The 18,079-nt window shown below is 43.7% G+C and overlaps 1 protein-coding gene across 1 annotated transcript in view; it reads left to right on the top strand.

Annotated features, from left to right (window-relative positions):
• The first annotated feature begins 8,863 nt into the window (after nucleotides 1-8,863).
• Nucleotides 8,864-18,079, top strand: part of tkv (serine/threonine receptor kinase thickveins) — a 65,614-nt gene continuing 56,398 nt past the window's right edge. The window contains exon 1 of the mRNA XM_050196340.3: nucleotides 8,864-8,970. Coding sequence (XP_050052297.1) covers nucleotides 8,868-8,970 — 103 coding nt within the window. The 5' untranslated portion in view covers nucleotides 8,864-8,867. The remainder of the gene's footprint in view (nucleotides 8,971-18,079) is intronic.

An 18,079-nucleotide genomic window follows, 5' to 3' on the forward strand; every position in this document is an offset into this window, starting at 1 on the left:
ACATGAGTCTCTTTCCACGTAAGTGTGAGGCTCGGAGGAGGAGCTGTGGCGCTTGAAAGTAGCCTGGGGCCTGACGAACCAACCGACTGAGCTATCTTTCCGGGCAACATCGAAGGGTCACGAGTTCAAATCACCTGTTATGTTCCGTTTTTTTTTTTTTTTTTTTTTCCGCCCCCTTTTTCTTTTTTTTTCTTTTTTTTCTTTTTTCTTTTCTTTTTGCTTTCTTTTAATGTCTTTTCCTTTATTTTATCACTGTACGGGAACCCTCCTAAAAAAAAAAAAATATATATATCTTCAAATATGTAAGGCCTCACATGTGCAGGTCATAAATACGAGGTTCTCTAGCCGAGTGCCATCCATGCGGTATAACCGAGCTCAGATTGGTCCACCTTGACTGACCAAGTAGGGCACCACTGTAGGTTAAATGAGGCGTACAACTCCTGCGGGACCCGCCGTGGTTGCTCAGTGGTTATGGTGTTAGATTGCTGAGCACGAGGTCGCGGGATCGGACCCCGACCACGGCGGCCGCATTTCGATGGGGGCGAAATGCGAAAACACCCGTGTACTTAGAATTAAGTGCACGTTAAAGAACCCCAGGTGGTCGAAATTTTCGGAGTCCTCCACTACGGCGTGCATAATCAGAAAGTGGTTTTGTCACGTAAAACCCCATAAATTAATTTTTAATTTAACTCCTACGGGGACGGTAGAGTATCCGTCTCCAGTGCAAGAGGACCGTGATTCAAATCCCGGTGCCGCGCTATTCTCCACCGGAAAATACAAAAAAAAGAACCGTGTGTTGAGAAAATTGCACAAACAGGCCTGGAGTGCGGCCTGATCCCGGTGACCAGAACCGGTAACGCACTCTCTCACCAGAGCAGGATTGGCCACCCTGGTGCTGTACTTGGCCACAACCTCCTATATGAATACAACAATCGAACCCCGGCCCTCAGTCCCCAGCAGCCGCGAAGCAACTGACCACGGCGGCGGTCAGATCTGTGACGCTGCAGAGGGTGCTAAGAATACCTGGCTCCGGACAGGCCGCCATTGGAATCTGAACCTGGCAACGTTTAACGTTAGAACGCTATCTAGTGAGGCGAGTCTAGCAGTGTTATTGGAGGAATTAGAGGGTAGTAAATGGGATATAATAGGACTCAGTGAGGTTAGGAGGACAAAAGAAGCATATACAGTGCTAAAAGGCGGGCATGTACTGTGTTACCGGGGCTTAGCGGAGAGACGAGAACTAGGAGTCGGATTCCTGATTAATAAGGAAATAGCTGGTAACATACAGGAATTCTATAGCATTAACGAGAGGGTGGCATGTCTTGTTGTGAAACTTAATAAGAGGTGCAAAATGAAGGTTGTACAGGTCTACGCTCCTACATCTAGTCATGATGACCAGGAAGTCGAAAGCTTTTATGAAGACGTAGAATCGGCGATGGGTAAAGTCAAAACAAAATACACTATACTGATGGGCGACTTCAATGCCAGGGTAGGCAAGAAGCAGGCTGGAGACAAGTCAGTGGGGGAATATGGCATAGGCTCTAGGAATAGCAGAGGAGAATTATTAGTAGAGTTTGCAGAACAGAATAATATGCGTATAATGAATACCTTTTTCCGCAAGCGGGTTAGCCGAAAGTGGACGTGGAGGAGCCCGAATGGTGAGACTAGAAATGAAATCGACTTCATACTCTGCGCGAACCCTGGCATCATTCAAGATGTAGACGTGCTCGGCAAGGTACGCTGCAGTGACCACAGGATGGTAAGAACTCGAATTAGCCTAGACTTGAGGAGGGAACGAAAGAAACTGGTACACAAGAAGCCAATCAATGAGTTAGCGGTAAGAGGGAAACTAGAGGAATTCCGGATCAAACTACAGAACAGGTATTCGGCTTTAACTCAGGAAGAGGACCTTAGTGTTGAAGCAATGAACGACAATCTCATGGGCATCATCAAGGAGTGCGCAATAGAAGTCGGTGGTAACGCCGTTAGACAGGAAACCAGTAAGCTATCGCAGGAGACGAAAGATCTGATCAAGAAACGCCAATGTATGAAAGCCTCTAATCCTACAGCTAGAATAGAACTGGCAGAACTTTCTAAGTTAATCAACAAGCGTAAGACAGCGGACATCAGGAACTATAATATGGATAGAATCGAACAGGCTCTCAGGAAAGGAGGAAGCCTAAAAACAGTGAAGAAGAAACTAGGAATAGGCAAGAATCAGATGTGTGCGTTAAGAGACAAAGCCGGCAATATCGTTACTAATATGGACGAGATAGTTCAAGTGGCTGAGGAGTTCTATAGAGATTTATACAGTACCAGTGGCACCCACGACGATAGTGGAAGAGAGAATAGCCTAGAGGAATTCGAAATCCCACAGGTAACGCCAGAAGAAGTAAAGAAAGCCTTAGGAGCTATGCAAAGGGGGAAGGCAGCTGGGGAGGATCAGGTAACAGCAGATTTGTTGAAGGATGGTGGTCAGATTGTTCTAGAGAAACTGGCCACCCTGTATACGCAATGCCTCATAACCTCGAGCGTACCGGAATCTTGGAAAAACGCTAACATAATCCTAATCCATAAGAAAGGGGACGCCAAAGACTTGAAAAATTATAGACCGATCAGCTTACTGTCCGTTGCCTACAAAGTATTTACTAAGGTAATCGCAAATAGAATCAGGAACACCTTAGACTTCTGTCAACCAAAGGACCAGGCAGGATTCCGTAAAGGCTACTCAACAATAGACCATATTCACACTATCAATCAAGTGATAGAGAAATGTGCAGAATATAACCAACCCTTATATATAGCTTTCATTGATTACGAGAAAGCGTTTGATTCAGTCGAAACCTCAGCAGTCATGGAGGCATTACGGAATCAGGGTGTAGATGAGCCATATGTAAAAATACTGGAAGATATCTATAGCGGCTCCACAGCCACCGTAGTCCTCCACAAAGAAAGCAACAAAATCCCTATAAAGAAAGGCGTCAGACAGGGAGATACGATATCTCCAATGCTATTCACAGCATGTTTACAGGAGGTATTCAGAGGCCTGGAGTGGGAAGAATTGGGGATAAAAGTTGATGGAGAATACCTTAGCAACTTGCGATTCGCTGATGATATTGCCTTGCTTAGTAACTCAGGAGACCAATTGCAATGCATGCTCACTGACCTGGAGAGACAAAGCAGAAGGGTGGGTCTGAAAATTAATCTGCAGAAAACTAAAGTACTGTTTAACAGTCTCGGAAGAGAACAGCAGTTTACGATAGGTAGCGAAACACTGGAAGTGGTAAGGGAATACATCTACTTAGGGCAGGTAGTGACCACGGATCCGGATCATGAGACTGAAATAACCAGAAGAATAAGAATGGGTTGGGGTGCGTTTGGCAGGCATTCTCAAATCATGAACAGTAGGCTGCCACTATCCCTCAAAAGGAAAGTGTACAACAGCTGTGTGTTGCCAGTACTCACATATGGGGCAGAAACCTGGAGGCTTACGAAAAGGGTTCTGCTGAAATTGAGAACGACACAACGAGCTATGGAAAGAAGAATGATGGGTGTAACGTTAAGGGATAAGAAAAGAGCAGATTGGGTGAGGCAACAAACGCGGGTAAACGACATCTTAGTTGAAATCAAGAAAAAGAAATGGGCATGGGCCGGACATGTAATGAGGAGGGAAGATAACCGATGGTCACTAAGAGCTACGGACTGGATTCCAAGAGAAGGGAAGCGTAGCAGGGGGCGGCAGAAAGTTAGGTGGGCAGATGACATTAAGACGTTTGCAGGGACAACATGGCCACAATTAGTACATGACCGGGGCAGTTGGAGAAGTATGGGAGAGGCCTTTGCCCTGCAGTGGGCGTAACTAGGCTGATGATGATGATGAATGGTGCCTGGGCTTACTTTCGGGAATGCGGTCCTGTGTTTAAGGGCAGAGGTTCAGTCGAGACTAGAAGTAAATCGGAGAGCTGTGGGAAGATTAGCACTAGGTGCCCACGGGAAAACCACAAACGAAGCAGTACAGGGGGATATGGGCTGGGCATCGTTCGAAGCACGGAAAGCTCAGAGTAAAATCCTATACGAAAAACGCCTGAGGAAATTGGACGATAACAGGTGGGCAGCTAAGGTATTTAAATACCTGTACAGAAAGAGCGTTGACTCACAATGGCGGAAAAGAACTAGGAATGCCAGACACGAGGACGAAGAAAGACAGAGCCTTAAACGACAGGTTAAAAACGCGGAAGGTAAAAATTGGATAAATTCAATGGAAAAGAAGCATAGTGTGGAACTATATCGATACTGGAAACAGCAGATCAGGAAGGAAGCGTTTTATGATAACTCAAGAGGCAGTGCCCTACTCTATGAAGCTAGGTCAGGATGTCTTAGAACGCGGAGCTATAAAAAGAAATTTAACGAAGAAGAAGACACATGTAGTGTGGTAAATCTGTAGAAACAATAGAACACCTCATACTAAAATGTGATGGTAATAATCCCGACGTCGATGCGGCCACAGTCACGCTTCCTGAGGCCCTAGGGTTCAGAGGTAATAATAGTAATGTAAATAAATATGCGGTGGAAATTAGCAAAAGGCGATTGGAGGACTGGTGGCTCAAAAGCAGAGAGGTGACATAAGGTTAAAAGGGTAGGAAGACGTATTTAAAGAAAATCGAGAATTTTAATAACACACAGCACAGGTAAATAAAAATAAAAGGCAAAATAAAAAGCTGAGCATGGTGGCAACTGCCATCACCCCGTTTCAAAGGAGACGCTCCTACCTTCCATCCATCCATCCATGCTAAAGAAATTGCGAGATGCCCCGCCTTCCCTGCGACGCCGAGGCGCCGGATGCGCATTTACATTCGCTCGCCTGTGGCCAGAACTTCAGAAAAAAACGATGGCAGCGCTGCCGCAAATTTCAACGTTCTCTTTCTTTTTTTTTTTTTGCTTCGCTCTTGCCGTTTGCCTGGGCTTCCTTTGGACCGACTCCCCCATTTTGGTACACTCTACAAAGAGGAAGGCTTCACAGATCATCATCATCATCATCGGCGTCGTTCTTGCGGTTCCCGATTTCAATGCATGGGCCCTATGGGTAACTTAATTGTCCTCTAGAGGCAGTATAGTAATTCTATCTGTTCTAGGCATAGAGTTTCCTATGATTCTAGGGACCATGGATACATCATAGAGTTTCTCACTATAATATAGTGAGAAACTTTATGCCATACATGTACTGTCATTCCCATGACTTAATTCCTATGCATGACATATTAACTCTATGTGCGTTTCTAAAGAACTGAGAATTTTAAACATCAACGACCGCAGTGTCGTTAATAAATCGGAAAGCCTTGAGGCAACTATCATGGTTTACAATCCCCATGTGGTTGTGATAACAGAAGCATGGTTGCATAACAATATTAAAGATGTTGTTGTGTTTCCTCCATCTTATCAAGCATATCGCCGTGACAGGTGTACTAGAGGGGGCGGGGTAGCAGTTTTGGTAAAAGAAACTATATCCGCTACTCTGTTATGCCAGGTCGATAACTTGGAATCTTTTACAATAAACCTTACTTGCCGGGATAAATTATTTTTGCTATTTGCAGTTTATCGAGCACTGACTCGCCCCCAGAATTCCTTCGTGATCTTTTTGAACACATGGTTTCATTCAAAAGTGAGAAAGTACTACTTGTAGGCGACATATTAACCTACCAGATATTGATTGGGAGAACGGGTTTCTCTGCACGGGGATTAATTCACACTTAGGTTACTTGCATGACATCATTCTGTCTCCCAATCTACAACAGGTTATGAGACAGCCAACGCGCACCTATGGTACGTCAGCAACCATACTTGACCTCGTTTTTGTAAGTCGTTCATTAGAAAACTTTTTTGTTTCCGTTGAACCTGGAATTTCTGATCATAGTCTGGTATATTTTTCTTGTTCTTTGGAAGTGCTTAACACCAAAAAATGTAAAACAACCACTGTTAAAGATTTTTCTCGTGCCAGAGACGAAAGTGTCTTGGATTATCTTGAACAATGCCTTGATAACATTAACAGTAACAATGCTACTGTGCTTTGGGATAAATTTAAATTTTCACTCACTGCCTTAGCAACATTTCTTTCCAATAAAACTGAAAAATCTTCCAAGACTACTCCCTGGATAACGATAGAGATCTTGTACCTTAAAAGAAAGGTTAAGCACTTAAGACGACGATCGATGTGCATCGCGTGTTTCAATTCACGAAATCCAAAATAAACTAAACCAAGAAGTACGGAAAGCTAAGTGCTGGTATTTTCACCATACATTGCCAAATTTTATTCAAACAGCACCCCAAAAATTTGGGCTTTTCTAAGCGCAAAAAAACAAGTCAATTGACCAAATTGTTCACGAGGGCCATATGTCGTTGTCGAAAAACAACGTATCGCGGAGCACTTCAATAATTATTTTCAGAGTGTTTTTTTTTTTTCAATTTTGATGATGGTACAAACCTTAACCGCATGTCATGTAACTCGACTTCTGATATTGTTTCGCAACCGGGTGTAGCGTCGATGTTGCTGAACCTCAAAGCTAAATCATCTCCAGGACCAGACAACATACCGAACGCTTTTCTGCGCAGGTACGCCGAAGCGTTAACCCCTTTTCTTGTTGTTATCTTCCGTTCCCCGTTATCTTCAGCTAATCTTCCTACAGACTGGCAAACTGCACGTGTCGCTCCCATACCGAAAAAAGGTGACAGAACCCTAGTAACTAGTTATCGTCCGATATCGTTAACTTCATGATGTTGCAAGTTAATCGAACATATTATAGCTAATCAAATAACCAAATTCCTAAGTGACAACAACGTACTGTCTCCTCATCAGCATGGTTTCCAAAAGGGTTTCTCTACTGTGACACAATTAACCCCAAATATTCGCAATTTTGCAAGTGCTCCTGATCACAAGTCAAGCCAAATTGACGTAATATTTTTAGACTTTAAGAGAGCGTTTGACCTTGTTCCTCCCAATAAATTTATAGAAAAACTACAGTCGATAGACCTTCCAGCCTATATAATTAACTTGGTGGCGGCTTATCTGTCTAATCGCAAGCAGTTTGTTTCAATTGATAATTTACTCTTCTAACGAACTTTCAGTAAACTCTGGAGTACCTTAAGGTAGCGTGCTAGGACCTTTACTATTTCTAATATACATAAACGACACCACTAACGAAATTTCTCATCCTGTTCCAAGTAGACTATTTGCTGACGATTGTGTGTTGTTTAACGAGGTTACTTGCCACGAAGATCAATTAATGCTTAACTCTATGACCTTCAAAACATTCTTTCCTGGTGCAGTCGGTGGGGTATGGAATGGAACAGAGAACGAAAACTGTTTACATGTCCATAACAAAAAAAAAAAACAAAAAAAATGTCGTTTGTCTATAACCTCGACTCTGAACCGCTGACCAAAGTTAGCCAATATAAATATCTTGGAATCACAATAACCACTGACCTCAGTCGGAATAGCCACATTTCTAACGTATGTAACTCGTCTTTCAGGAAGCTTTGTCTCATCAGGCACGAACTAAAGCACGCTCCCTCTAGTACTTATAGATATAAATTACTGGCTTTTTTTTATAGATTACTGGCTCACACTTCACTCATCCGACTGAAACTAGAATATGCATGTCTGGGATCCCTATAAGAAAATTAACATTAACGCTTTAGAAATGGTCCAATGTAAAGCTGTCACGTTTATTTTTTCTAAATATAGACTGAGTGACTGAATCAACATAACATTCAAACGCTACAGCTACGCAGGAAAATACGACTGAAATTTCTTGCTTAAAAACAACTGTTTATCCCTCCACCCACAGGCTTATGTTAAACCACTTACAGCGCGTCGAACACGGGATCGTCACGCTGATTCTTTAACACCTTATAACACCCGAGCCAACCTATTTAAGTTTTCCTTCTTCCCGCGCACTGTAACAGATTGGAACAGCCTGCCATTATCACAATTGATAAACACCGATTCTATTGAACGCATGTGTCTTTAATACTAAGGGTATTGCCATGTCGGCAAGCCTTGTTACTGTCTTCTTTTTCTTACACGTGAATTTTGTTTGATACTTTCCACATCTCCCTTATTCTATTATTTTCAGTATTTTGCAATGGTCGTTCTACTTCTCGTACTTTTTTTTTTCCTCTCGCGATAGTGGTTGCAAGTGCTCATATATGCGTGTGATACAGTTCTAATGTTTGTCAAGTTGTCTTCCTTCAGTGTACCTTCTCTTAATCTTAGTCGTCGCTTTCATTTTTTTCTGATATTTACATATGCTGCATATTGCTGTTGTATTTCCTTTTCATGTGTGTATGTATATATATATACGTGCATATGTAAATATTTGCGCTCGACCCGTGTTCCTCGTTTGTCCTTGTGTCATTCTTGCGCTATGTATCCCAGTTTGTATGTATCCCCTATTTGGGCCTGCAGTATTGAATAAATAAATAAATAAATAAATAACTGCCCATGACAGCACAGCGCTCCTCAGGAAACTTTCATAGATGGTGGCGCCAGATTTCCCTCTAGGTGTCATAGTGAGAAACTCCATGACATGCACCGAAAGAAAGCAATCGTGGAGCCGAAAACTCGTCAAAGACGTCACTTTTTAAGCATCTAATATATTTAAAAAATAAGATAGCAGCAAAGAAGGTAGCGTTAACTATTTTATTAACTCGAAGCATAGACTGTCGTGGATGGATGGATGTTATGAGCGTCCCCTATGGAACGGGGCGGTGGCTTGCGCCACCGCCTCCTATAATATGTTATAGGAGGCGTTGGTCTGGTCCATGAACGGTTGTTTGTTTGTCACGTGACCGTTGCTGCTACCCAAGGCAAAATGGCTGCTGTTGGTGGTGGATTTTGTGGCCTGAAGATGCGAACAAGATTGAAAATTTGGGGACTGTTACCCATCGGTTTTCTCGCACTAATGGTTTCAAGCGGTAAGTTAGGCTGCTTGCATTTAGTCTGATAAGTGATAGCTACTATTATCGCTTCGTATAAGCACTTTCCAAGTCGTTAATTTTCGCGTTTGAGCTGCGTTGTTTGTGTTGTTATTAGCGCATAACTTCCATAACTGCTGTTTGATTCACGCTGAAGTTATGCTTTTGCTGTCAAATAATTCAGTTCTTGCTGTGTGGACGTTGTTGCTATTTCTTGGGTGTTTCGATCTGCACTCTGGTGCAAATATTTTACTTCTGAACAGTTGTAGTAGCTTCAGTAGAAACTGAAGTGTTTGCTTGTGTTGTAAGCCGCTTTGGTCAGAGCGTAGAAATGTTAGAGCCGTGACTAATTCAGGAAGGTTCATTAAATAGCCACTTGCTGCGAAGTTGTAATTCATGAAGGGCTGCTAACCGTTTTTCGCTAACACGATTAAGCACCGCCATTACGGAGCTCTGCAATTACGTTAACAAATAGGGTGCGGATGTGTGACAGTGTTTTCGTGAGCGTTTGCTCTAGTTGCGTGAAGTTCGTTCGAAACGTGGTAATTTCATCCAGGTATGCATCCGTGGCATGTCTTTACGGTTGTATGACTTGCTCATTACCAGTATTTAAGGTATGTGTACCACTGGCGCGCTCTAGGTGTTTCAGTTGTATAGGCTGTCTTAGTAACTGGATCTCTGGCATGTTCACAGATACGGTTACTGTATCAGTCCAAATGTATAGCTTGTTTCAGTGGCTGTAGCCTGCGTTTGGTTTTCACTGCCTAATGGAACACAGCGACCAACGCAATCTACTCTAGGCAAACGTAAAATATATGCGTAAAAAACTAATTTTACTTGATGGAGAGCGTGTTATTTAGACTTGCCTTCGCAGAAACACGAATCGCATATAAGTGCAGTTCGCAGCGAAGCATCGCGAATGAGAAGCAGAACAACCGCACTTAATCTAATTCTGCTAGACTTACAGCATAGAGAGCAAATACAAACTAAAAGAAAAAGTAGGGTGGGGGGAGAAGGGGGGGCGCGCGCGATCAAGTTTACTTTGGTTCGTGTAACTGTGCTCATACCTCGAGATCTGGCGGAGTTGAACAGGATACGAAATGTTGCGTAATAATGCACGTTGTTGGGGTGTTACTCCAGCAGTGCTGTCTGGTATGTGTGCGACCTCTTCCCAATGGAGTGAGGAGCAGTTGAACAAATCATTATGAGAATCGACAAATGCTAAATTTGTGACCATAGTTTACCAAAGTCGGTTTGTTACATTTTACTGAAAATATGTGGGTATGAAGCAGGAATGAGGGAAAGCATTGCTTGTTAAAAGAAACAGGGAAGTTTCTTAATAGATGTTTACTAAATCAGCAGGCTGGAGAAATATTTGTTAACATCTTGATTTCCATATGAAAAGTTATGAAGTCAAACTCGTGGGCAATATTTTGTAGCTTGTCATTGCCTTTAATTCTATTCCTTGTTACTTGTCACGCTGAAGGACCAACTTCTGGCATTTCAGCAGTACAGCAGCATGCAACTTGACAAAGGGCAAGAAAAATAATTTTTATCCCAGTGTGTACTTACACCTGGAATGGGCAACTTTTCTTTTTTTTACCTGCTTGTGAGCCACGGCAGACTAAATATGTGCTCCTTCTAGGCAAGCTGCCTTTATTTAGAATTGTTGACTGCCAGCTGGGCTAGTTGAATGCTCGTAGCATAGATAAGGCATTCGACCTGTCCGCTTCTGTGTTCATTTTTTTTCCCTCTGTGTAGTCTGCACGATGCCATTTTGTCTACACAATCCACTATGTATGAAGATAAGTTTAGCAGTGTCTTGATGCACACTGTTTAGGCTGAGAATGCTTGCTTTTTACAGTTGTGTTGGGACCTAAAACACTCTTTTTCCACATTTTGTTTTGCTGGGAAGTACAATTCTTTTCTTTGAAAAACTGCCGAAGGACTGAGAGGCAGGCTAGTTGGTTGATGTTCGTCTTGGTAAGATAAACTGCAGTGAGGCAGCCACATTTGATGAAAAACAAAGGACAAGTGCTTGTCTTGTGTTTTCGGTTGTAGTGTGTGGTTTTCGTGCTGTACCTCTGTACTATCAAAGTATCAAAGTTGCTTTTGTAACTAGGATTTGACAGTGGTGACTACTCTAAGTACATTTTTGAGCAGTAAGCATTGTCGTATCCATAATAATGGATGCAGTAGATCCTATAATAAAGGGATTTATTGAATGTTCCTCAACAGTGTTGAAAATGCAGAAAGACACTTGAAAGGTTTCATGGTAGCCATTATTAAATTGCAGGTAGTGTAATATGTTGGATACACTCTTGACTCGTAACCTACATGAAACTTCTTTGGCCGTCCATCCTCCTATGGATGAAATGCTTATTGGCAACTCCAGAATCCGTTACTTGCACTGGCAACACTGTCTGAATAAACGAAGATGGCTATGACATCCAGCTTCACAGCAGCTCTTTCACTCGGTGCTGCACTTATGCGTTTCTTGTTCTTTGAACTATGAGACATTCAGCACATGCCGTGATAGGAGGCCCTCTTTGACTTCAAGCTTAAACCTGGATGGGCTGTGTCTCGGTGAAACTGCTAGGAGGCGAGCATTTAGTTGGAATGACCAATAAGCAGCATCAGCCAAACTTACAGGATCCCTCACCAGGTCACATAACAAATTTTGGCTATATGCTGCAAGTTGTTACATGCCCTCTAAGGAGCATTATACTGCTAGAATTTTTCAGATTGGTTCATTAATAGCCGAGATAGGAATATATAGTGCCACGAACCCTCTATTTCATGAGGCGAGCATCAACGCCAACATAACTCTCTCTCCACTTGCCCCCGTCCAGCATCCGCAAGTGAAATTCCTTCCTTGCATTCTCCCATGCCAGAGCCAGAGGATCGCGTGACACATACATCATAGGCCCTGCCTTCTTTTTTTGCTGCACGGTGCACTTCCGCTGACAGCCTTGCACGCGGGCTGTTGTGTTTGTCTCATTTCGCACAATGCATGATTTTGCGCACTGTGCACGAGAACACCTGACTAGCGGTATAAGTCAGTGCTACATAAACACTGAGGCACACGCACGTGGATCACAGAGCATGATTGTATGCTGTAGCACGGTAGGAAATAGTTTTGTTCTCTGCGCATGCGACTACTTGACATGGGAACACTCAGACGAAACGGAAGTACCTCTCTCTCTCGACGGTATGAAAGTGTAAAACAAAAACACGCAGGCATTCTGTTTGTAACCTTTATTATGTCCCTAAACTTTAATTCATCTATTGCAGCAACAGATCAAACAAATAACTACTGTTCTCTTGAATAATTCTCAGTCACAGCACTGCCATGTGCATAGGTGCACTTGTGCAATATATGTCGACTCTCCGGTTGGGAATGCGATGCCCGCGAGAAGGGCAAACGGCAATTTGTTTGAAATTTAAGCTCTTTCCATGGCGCACAGGGATGTAATACTTAGCAGACATGATTGTCAGCATGAATTGTATATGCACTGCTCTTGTCAGCTCAAGATGGACAGACCTGGTGAGGGGCCCTTTAAGCGGAGTTTTTGCATAACATTGCACATGTCACTGTTCTTGTAGTTTCTTTTCCAAGAACAGTTTGTTGTTACTCATAACCTAACAAAGCATGGAGAAATAGACTACAGTCGGGTACAACTTATGAAGGCAGGAGAGGCCCCATCCAGATGACCGAAGCGCGGCTGCCGATTGCGTACGCAACTAAAGAAATAGTCCCACTGATACGACTCGGCCCATTTTGAAGCGCGGGCTGCCATGTTCTCCATCGGCATGGTCACCGGTTGTCCAGCTCACGATGTCAGTCGAGAGTGTTTGGCGGGGAGGCTCGTGTGCGTCTGCCTTTGAGGGCAAATGCCGCTGCCTTCTACAGTCGTATCGGAGTATATAGGTAGATGGACGTTATGAGGACAGTCACTGTGGTTGATAATTCGATCAGTTTATGGAACAGGACAGTGATAGTTGTACCACACAACATCTACCAAGAAAGAGGAGGGAGTTGGGTCTAGTGTTCGTTTAGGTGCATTAATTCCAGGAACAGGGACGATGGCTTGCATAGAGTGTTGGAGCCAGATACACAGTAGCTCCTTTGACATTTTCTTGTGTTGCTGCTTGAAATTGGTGAATGCCTGTGAGATGGCTAGAACTGCGGCCTTGACTATTTATCACTGAAACCATATTTCTGCATTAACATCTTGCTGAACATTTGTAGTCATGGTGTATATAGCAGGGTGTCTACCAACCGGGAAAACCGGGAAAACCGGGAATTCTCAGGGAATTTGAACAGTCTGGAAAAACTCAGGGAAAACTCAGGGCATTTGTGCTTCTATCAGGGAAAATTAGCTGTAACTTTATTGAAAGGGAACGAAAGTCGTGTTAATGCTGGCTCCAGTAACAGAGGAATCGCAACGAATCGTCATTGACTCCGTGTCATCGGCACGATGTATTGCCAGAGTAGTTAACGACCGATTTTCTAGACGCCCGATTTTTCGGACATGCCCGATAATTTGCATGGTTTTGCGGCACCACCACGTACTCCATATAGTCAATGTATATTGCCCTGACTGCAGGTCTGAAATGGCATTAATCAAAGCCGCCACCGCCGCTATTTTGATTATCTCGCCGCCTCGAACCGGCACTCTCGCAGGCAGATCCGCTGGCAGCCGTAACCACCACCGCGGCAACGTTAGGCCTAGCTGCTTCTATGTTCGCCATTAAGCTTCTTGCCGTGCGGTGCCGTGTTTTTCATTGAAAGAATTCGCCGCTATCACCAATGGCACCGACTCCGCCTTTGTAATCCTCGCGATTGGCTTCGAAGCTCGCAGAGCGCAGCGCGTTGCGTAATGCCAGTCTTCGAAAGTTAGCTTCGCCTCAGTACATTTGTGTTAGGCGGTGAAGCATAACAAGCGTGGGAAGGGGGCAATTGTCACGGGACACAGTATGTATTCCTTAATTACACATGCGTGCACCCCGTATCCTGTCACAGTACAAGCTCTGATATGCCTAATAAGCGTACTGGCAGGCCTTCAGAGCTTTTTCAGACGAGCCTGTGGTAATTTTATCCCTTAAAGGCAGTTAAAGACATGCATTAATGTTTTTCAGACTGCCCGTTTTTTTTTCAATTTTTTTTTGCGGCTCCTCGGAAGTCCGAAAAATCAAATGTTGACTGTACAACTGACCAAGAGGATGCTTCAGATGATCCATGTGGTGAAAGCGTGTTAGAAGGAGGATGAGAACAGAAAGGACCGACACACTGAGGAATTAACGGGAAAGGAAGGGTGCCGCCGCCTTTTTGAAGGAGCTTGAGCTAAAAAAACTAAGTGTTGGCTGACGCTGAGACACAGGTGTCCCTCATCCAAACCAAAATAAATTGTTTAAGCAGTGAAACCCAACACTGAGATGTTGTGTACGGGGTGAGAGTATGTCAGGACAGTTGAGGTTGACTTCCCAGCTGCTGAGAGAGAACCTTAGTTGTGACAAAGTTCAGGACCTCATACAGATGAGCTTGCTATCAGTTGATAGAAATAGCTGATATTAAAAAAATATTTACTTATGCATGCATTTCCTTTTCATTCGTATTTGAAAATGTTCGACTCAATTTGGAATGGGCTTTACCATTTCTTTCGCTGTGCATTTTACTAACACCTTCCTTCTGTTTTCTTTTTAAATAAAATAGATATTACTCCTTACTATTCCAACTGGATTAAGTCATTTTTTTGTTTCAGCATGCTTACTAGAGAGTGACAGCATCGGGCAACGTGGTGTCAGCCTGTCCTGACATAAAACAAAGTTCTGGCTCATTCAGGGAATTTCACAAAGGTGCTCAGGGAAAACCTGGAAAACTCAGGGAATTTGGAAATGTCAACTTGGTAGACACCCTGATATAGGCAGTGAGACATGTGCATTCATGGTGATGTTTACATTACTTCTTTCCTTGCTTCCCAAATATCAGAAAGCTGGCTTATATTTTCTCCACTCCAAAGGTTTCCACGGTTGTAAAGGCACTTTAGTGTGCATACACAAATGTTGACTATGTATTTTTATTTAATAGGTAATGATGAGCTAGTTATTGCTCCATGATTTTGGTGAAGCAGTGCATTTGGACTGTACATAGCTTGGCAGTGCACTCCGTCTCCCTAGTGTCTTTGGCTGACTGTTGTGATGCCTTCAGCCGGTTTTCTTCTTCTAGCTGGGCAGTGTCCATATGGACCAGTGCACAGTATGGGGTTGTGTGGTATGGTGGGGTGTGCCATTGCGAACATGCACTACACCCATTTTAAGATTGTGGCTAGTATCATCTCCAACCAATCTGCTTTGCTGGTTGCCATTTCATGCTTTCATCTACTCTCGATTACGGGCGAGCCAGCAATTCTTTAAACATCCATTCATTGGGCTGTGTGGTAGCTTTAAGCACAAAATGAACTTTTTTATTGAGTATCTACAGAAATGGTTGCTGTACATCCCCTTCAGGCGCTGTGGATACAATTATGTGCACCAAGTTATAGCATCAACAGCTAAAGCATTGATTGAAGTGATGATATTTATAATGTGTCGAATATGTCTTGAAACACTTCTGATTGGAATTGTGCTGTAAGTCCGAATAACATTTGCAAAATGTTTTAGTAACACGAGTGGCAAAGTAGATGGTTGGGTATTTTTGCTCGGTGTGAGTACGTTGTTGCATATAGCTGGTTCACGTTGCATGTAGCCAGTTCACTTCTTTCATTGCTTTTCACAATGTGTTACACCACTCATAATTTTCAACTGGCTGGATAGGTGCTTTTCGAACCTGCTAGACATTAAATAGTTGGTGTTCTCGTATCCGAGGTTCCTGTAGCGAGTTTTTGCATGGAGTCCACATTCTGTAAACTGTTGAAGATTTAAGAAATGTGGTGAAAGCAAGTTTTCGATCAACAGAATTAGCGCCTGAAAGGGATATGCATATCGCTGCAAACTTTTCTTGTTAGGTGTCAATACATCCTGTTTCTAGGTTCTATGATTGGCTACATTTTGTTCTGATGAATGGCATCCAATGCTATAACAATAGCAAACATATTGTTGAAATGTGGTACCTCTTGTTCGCTGCATTTTGTGTCCTTTAGAATTAGCTGGAAGAGAGAAATATTATAACTACCTTTGTGGAGTCAAGGCATGAAATACTAATTAAAAGAGTACTGTCAAACATTTTTTTGGAAGTTCTTATTGCTTTGTTAAACAGCCATCGATCAAGTATAGCCATAGAGCCTCAATTCCCAGAGAGCACAATAAATAGTTCTATTGCATTTTATGGGACCAGTTCAAAATGTGCACCAAGTGCAGTGTGGCTTTAGACCTAAAAAAGGAGACTCATCACATTATTGAAACATGTTGTGGCGGTCTTGTGGTACCAGATACAACTGATGCTTACACTCACATTATCGTTTGGCTGCCGAAAGCTAAGCTCCTTCAGCACTTGACAGGACAGAAGGGGAGAGCGTCTCCCCTGTATTTCCAAAATAAGCAAACGGTTGGAAGGACCACTTTGGCAGCCTTCAGCGTTTATGGTCATTGTATGGCCTTCAGCCACGGCACTGGGCTGACTGGCATTTGTGATATCGCATGCACATCCGTATGAAGCCAACAGGCTTAAAATTAAGCCAAGAAAAGCATAGGAGTGAAAAGCTGTGGTTGAAATTGAAATGTAGAGAGTAATGAGAAAAAGGGCAAATGAAAGTGGACGAAAGGATAACTTGTCACCGATGGGAGTGAAACTTGCAACCTCTGCATTACATGTGCATCGCACTACCAATTGTGCTATGGCGACGGCCATCAACCCAACAATCTGAGCATCGCCTTGGGTATCTATGGTGTCAGAGTTGTAGGACGATCTCACTGCTGGCATCCAGTTGTAAGGTTTGTAGTCGGGCATGAACTATGTGGTAGCGGGCCCATGCCGTCCAACTCACTCACGCTTGGGACGTGGTTGTAGGGAGGAACTTGCTCTCATCGAGAACTAGGAGTACAGGATTTATTTACACATTTACGTTGAAACAAGAGATACATTCGACAGTCTAGCGTGACTCCCAAATGGAGCACGCAAGACGAAGCATACAGCACACCAGCACACAGCTCCAAGCACACTGCTTCACGAGCACGAGCACACACTAGCAGCCGACAAACTGCTGCTTAAAAAGCCTCTGTCCTCCCTAGATCCCTAGGGGAGGGAAAACTGCTGTCCAACCTTTGTCCAATCGGACCGTCCACAGTCGTTGGGGCGCAGTCGGCCCCTCTTTGAGGGGGAGGGCTCACACACTCACATATGCACTTTGGATTCCCAGAACCCGAGTTGAGCGGGTCCTCGTAGCCAGCTGGTCACGTCTGACCCTAGCCGGCGCCTCTTAATTCCTGAGCTGACTTTCTCCGGTAGTCGACACGAGTGTCAGCAGACTGTGACGAATCCTGGGGCCCGAGGAAAAACGTACCGCAAAGCACCCTTTTGTTAGAGAAGCTCTTCTTGCTGCGAATAAACCATGAAGGCCACGGCAAATCAACCAACAATACACGGTCTGCCAAACGTGGCCTGCCCTGCTGCCGTCGCCGACTCTCCGAAGAAGGCGCATGGTGGATTAACGTTGCAGTAGTCTCCAGTTCTCCAAAGGAAGGTCATGGTCGGTTAGCGCTGTCGTCTTCGCCGGTTCTCTGAAGGGTGCCACCACCGCGGGTCGATCGAAGCACCTGCAGCGGGCTGAGATAGCTTTGCAGAGCAGTACCCCTGCAGGCTGATCGTAACAATGGGTACTAGATCTAACCTAGAGAGTGTTAGCTAGCGCTATTCAGGGCCATGGCAAATGGATGTAAAACATCCTTTTAATGCATTAGCATTAGAAGTGTCAAAGCAGAAAAAAGTGTATGTGTGTGAAGTGTGGGAAGCCGTTCACGTAGTAGAGGTAGAGAGGGGATGGGAGAGCTTAGAACAGTGTGTTTGTGTATGTGTATGTTAAAATATATAGTTCTGCGGAAAGCGCGCAAGGTGGAGAGAAGTAATTAATAAAGGGAAAATGAGACATCTACCCAAACGTAGCAAATTGCT

Source organism: Dermacentor andersoni, chromosome 1 (genome assembly GCF_023375885.2).
Source record: "Dermacentor andersoni chromosome 1, qqDerAnde1_hic_scaffold, whole genome shotgun sequence".
Classification (NCBI taxonomy): Eukaryota; Metazoa; Arthropoda; class Arachnida; order Ixodida; family Ixodidae; genus Dermacentor; species Dermacentor andersoni.